The sequence below is a fragment of the Capsicum annuum genome, unplaced genomic scaffold (assembly GCF_002878395.1).
Source record: "Capsicum annuum cultivar UCD-10X-F1 unplaced genomic scaffold, UCD10Xv1.1 ctg82122, whole genome shotgun sequence".
NCBI classification, from domain to species: domain Eukaryota; kingdom Viridiplantae; phylum Streptophyta; class Magnoliopsida; order Solanales; family Solanaceae; genus Capsicum; species Capsicum annuum.
The window spans coordinates 1-4,849 of NW_025892891.1; the positions used below are offsets into that span (position 1 = coordinate 1).

The 4,849-nt window shown below is 32.0% G+C and overlaps 1 protein-coding gene across 1 annotated transcript; it reads right to left on the reverse strand.

Moving 5' to 3' along the window:
- Window positions 1-2,820: 2,820 nt before the first annotated feature.
- LOC124885469 (5-OH-xanthotoxin synthase-like) lies at window positions 2,821-4,849 on the reverse strand (the record flags this gene model as incomplete). Its single annotated transcript, XM_047405859.1, is given in 2 exon segments — window positions 2,821-3,557; window positions 4,141-4,849. Coding segments are annotated over 2 exon segments (1,318 nt in total), but the record flags the coding sequence as incomplete, so codon positions are not given.

The following is a 4,849-nucleotide window of genomic DNA, read 5'->3' on the forward strand; positions in this document are numbered from 1 at the left end:
TGGCTGACAAAGAAATGACAACTGTTGTTATTTGTCCTAGTTTTAAACTCATGGTTGGACCATAAATATTTGCAAGATTGGCAAGTGATACATGAGGTTTTGCACCTAACAAGTGAAGGCTTCCAATAATTGGCCACGGTGATGGCCTTGGTGGAAGATTTTTGCTGCCTGTGCTGCATATTTTTGTTAGAATATAAAGAAACCTGATCAAGGCAAAAATTGATCCCATCACAAGTGTATGGTAATCCATTATGCTATTGATCTCTCTCACTCTCTTCCTTTTAACTTTCACAATTTTGTTATATAAGAAAGTTGCAAGCTCTACCATTTTATGTGTTGCATGACCGTCCAAAAAAAATATGATATTTGAAATTTAGTACCAAATCTAGATTTGCTCCATGTAGAGCCTAAATAGGGGACTGAAACACTCTCCTATCCAAAGGCGGAACCAGGATTTCAACTCAGGAGGTTCAATATTTGAAGAAAACCTAAGCCGAAGGGGGTTCAACACCTACTATAGATACATAAAAAATAATTTTAATCATAGATAAATGATATATTTTCTGTCGAAGGAGGTTCGAATGAAACCCTGCCAAGCGGCTGGCTCCGCCCTTGCTCCTATCAAGAGTTTCTTTATTTTCAAGGCTCAAAGCGTAAATCTTTCTAATTAAGGGTAAAGAGATCATATCCATCCACCACACCTATTGATGGTCTCATGTGCTAATTGAGATCAAGATGACAAAAGTATATAGGTTTGATATGATGGAACTATTTTTCACGAAAAATATTTTCCATGAAACTTATTTTCGTGGATAGTGTTTTTAAATTGTTTGGACACTTGGTGGAAAACACTTTTTAGAAAAAAAAAGTTATATTGAAGATCAATAATATATTATATTTGATGGTGTTTTGATAAACTTTTAATGTCTAAGTGTTAGTTGGAGTGAGTGATATGAAATTAGAAGTTAAGATAATTATGTAAGGAGAAGGACTACCGCGCGCATATTAGTGAGAGATGATACAAAATGTTATCTTTAGAAAATACTTGTATCAATTATCAAACATTAGAAAAGATGACTTAATTCTTGGAAAAAAATAGTAAAATTTCTTTTGTAGACATCGAAATTTTACCGAACTCAATAAGATGAGCTCAAATTCTGTTTGGATTCTTAGGTGTCGTCCGGTTTAAGGTATAAGTAATCCCGGGATAAAATATAAAGATCAATTAAAGGAGTGTTTGATTGGAGGAATTAATCAATGGTGGGATAACTTATTCCACCATTTACATCATAGTGATGTGATAACTTATTCCATATACATGATGGGATAAGTTATCCCGGGATAACAATTTCCCAACAAACGACCCCATACTTTCTTCTAAACCATAGCTCACCCTTATACAGAGGGCAACATATTTACTTGAAACGACATCTTGAAATCTCAAAAACTTTGAGATATTTCTAAAGAGATTAAAGTATCATTTTTAATACTCATGATAAGTATCGAGAAACGATGGAAGTACTTCAAAAAGCTTACAATAGCAGCGTAGAGCATCAAGTGGGGCCCGCAATGAAGCAAAGTCATATACACACGTGCAAGAATTATTTGAAAATATCCACGTATTTGAGTAAGCATGCATGTCGATGGAGTATTGCTTGCTTCTCTAGATAGTATATCCACATGCCCTAAAAAGACCTAAATTTGGTAAGAGTCATTAGACGTACCCATATACTATTTATACTGACCTAACTTTTTTGGTCTATAGAGAATTTTACACTATAATCATCCTTAAGATTTATTTTAAGTTCACTTGATTTTAAATTTTGATTAGCTTATAATTCTCTTAGCCACAGTAATATGCTCTGCATATACGTGGCTTCACCCTCACCTAAAGGCCTAACAAACAATATTCATCTCATTAGTTACTTTAATTTGCTTTTTTAACACATCTTTATATTTAATTTCATATGGAGGAAAAAAATATTTAATTTCATATATTGATAGGTTTGTATCTTGCTAAACTCTCCAACACCACCAAAAATAAATAAATAAATAATTACGCCGATAATAACTAAAGATAAAACACAATGAACCTCAAAATATTAAAAATACTAACAAAATAAGTCTAAAATAAATTAAACAGAGAACTTAAATTAACAAAGTACCATAATAAATCAAATTCTCTCACTTGGACATCTCTTATTTCATCTAAAAATTAATTTTTTTTCATATGATATCTCAAATCATCTAATTTTCTCATTTTGGCATCTCTTATTTCATCTAAAAATGAATTATTTTTATCTGGGTATCTCTTATTTAATCTAAAAAAATTAATTCTTGTGACTTGGTATCTTTTAATTCGTTTAAAAATCAAGTATTTTCACTTGAGTGTCTCCTATTTTATCAAGAAAACTCAATCAACATTTCTTAATTTATCTTTTTTAAATTCAGAGAGTCAATCTTAATTTGACAATGTTCTTATTTTATTCAATTAATTAAGCATGAATACGTGAAACTTGGGTGCCATTACTTGATTAGCAATGCTATTTATATGTTTTTGGTTCCTATTTTGGTGGTTATTTTAAGGAAAAATTATATATATATCATATATTTAAAAAATATTTATCAAAGTGAATTATATATGCAATATAGATAAGTGTTATAAAGTGTATTATGCCCATTAGGTAAGAAACCTGCAATACCTAATAAAAGCGAATTATGAATGCAATATAAAATTACAGTAATCAACAAGAAGAGATGTAAATTACATTGAGCATGATTTTGCTATATTGATTCAAAGATTTAAAGTCATCCGTAGGATTAGCATGAGGATTATTTTATTATATTGATTTCATACTAATATTTACAATGTATACATAATTCAAGCTGAAAGCAATAATGAATTTAGCGAAGAACTCGTCCTAAATTCACACTGGATCGAGCGTAATTTAGAAATAATTTTTAGGGATAAGACAAAGCTCATTTTTCTTATGCATGGTGATTCCATGCCTAACATCTGTGTCAATGTCCTCTTTTTTCAATCCATAAAGTAATTCCCAATCAAATGCATAAAGAAGATTTGATAATGCAAGTTCTATGGCTACAATTCCAAGTGTAATCCCCGGACATCCTCTTCGTCCTGCTCCAAAAGGAATTAGCTCGTAGTCTTCTCTCTTGAAATCAATCTCGCTATTCAAGAATCTCTCAGGTATAAATTCTGATGGATTTTCCCATATTTCAAGATCCCTTGCAATTGCCCAAGCGTTAACATGAACTAAAGCTCCTGGATGAATTTCATACCCTTCAAGTGTGGACTTCTTCATTGATTCTCTAAGTATTAGAAGTGGATCTGGTGGATATAATCGAAATGTCTCTTTTATCACTGCTTTGAGATAAGACATGTTTTGAATATCATCTTCATTCACAACGCCTTTGTTCCCAATTAGGTTTCTGATTTCTTCTTGGACTTTTTTCATGGTTTTTGGATTTTTCATCAGTGCTGTCATTGCCCATACTACTACAGCTGCACTAGTGTCTGATCCAGCAACTAACACATTCTACACAAAAATTGACGAGATAAAAAATCATCGATGCTATAAACACATTCGTGCTACATATTAGAGGTGGCAAAAATAGTCCATCCTTTAGCAATACTCTCGACTAATTAGCTTAAACAGGTTAACATGTTAAGTTCGAAATAACATGTAAGAAGCCAGGAATCATTCTTTTTAACTCGTTATTGAATCTGTTGTCAATCAATATGTAATATTCTGAATCTTCATTACTGTGGCTTTTTCAATTTCAGAACACTTCAAAAATATCTATATTACGATGTTCTTTAGGGGTGTATGTCCGAATTGAATTTTAAAAGATCTTTGTAGTTTTTTCAATGTACTCCACTATATATAGCCTCTAGTGTTAAACTATGTATTGGGTTAAAACAATTATGGTGTATGTATTGAATTATGACCCATTACTTGTCTTATCGACTTATCCTAACTCAACTCACTTTATCTCAAAAAAAAAATTAAACGGGTTGGATCATAACCCATATTGGTCTACTCATGTTTGATCCAACCATCCCATTTACCACCTCTACTTGCGTACAAATAAATAAGGGGGGGGATGGAAAATTATTACCATGAGAATTCCTTTTATATCCTCCAAAGTGAGATCAATTGGTGTTGATTTCTCTTTCTTCAATTGAAGCAAAAGATCAACAATATCTCCTTCCATGGATTTTGGTTTATTGGGATTGTGATGTTGCTCGATGAGTTCTTCATAAAATTCATCCAAATCCTTGAAATTCCTTTCAAGCCTACCTGTCAATCCAGTGAGTTTATCAATCCAATTTAGAGAAGGAACAAAATCAGACACAAAAAAGCTAGCCATCATAGCTTGAGCTTCCGCCAAGAGATAATCAAATCTCTTCCTTTCATGTGCTTCTTCGTCAAACCTAACACCAAAAGCAACTCTACAAATAATTGTACTTGTTAGTGAAATCATTATATTGCTCAAATTTGTAACTTGAGAAGAAGCAGCTTGTTGAGATATTTTCTTAATCATTCTTGAGACTTCATCTTCACGAATTGGCCTAAATGATTGCACTTTCTTAAGACTAAATAGTTGAAGCACACAAATTTTTCTCATTTCTCTCCAATAGTCATTATAAGGTGAAAAGGCAATATCATGACCATTGTAAGACAATTTTTGTTGGCCAAGAAGAGAAGGTCTACTACAAAACACTAAATCTTGTGTCTTCAATACTTCTCTTGCTAATTTTGCTGAAGAAACTACAATCATAGTAGAAGAACCAAATTTCAATGAGAATATTTTTCCATATTTTTGG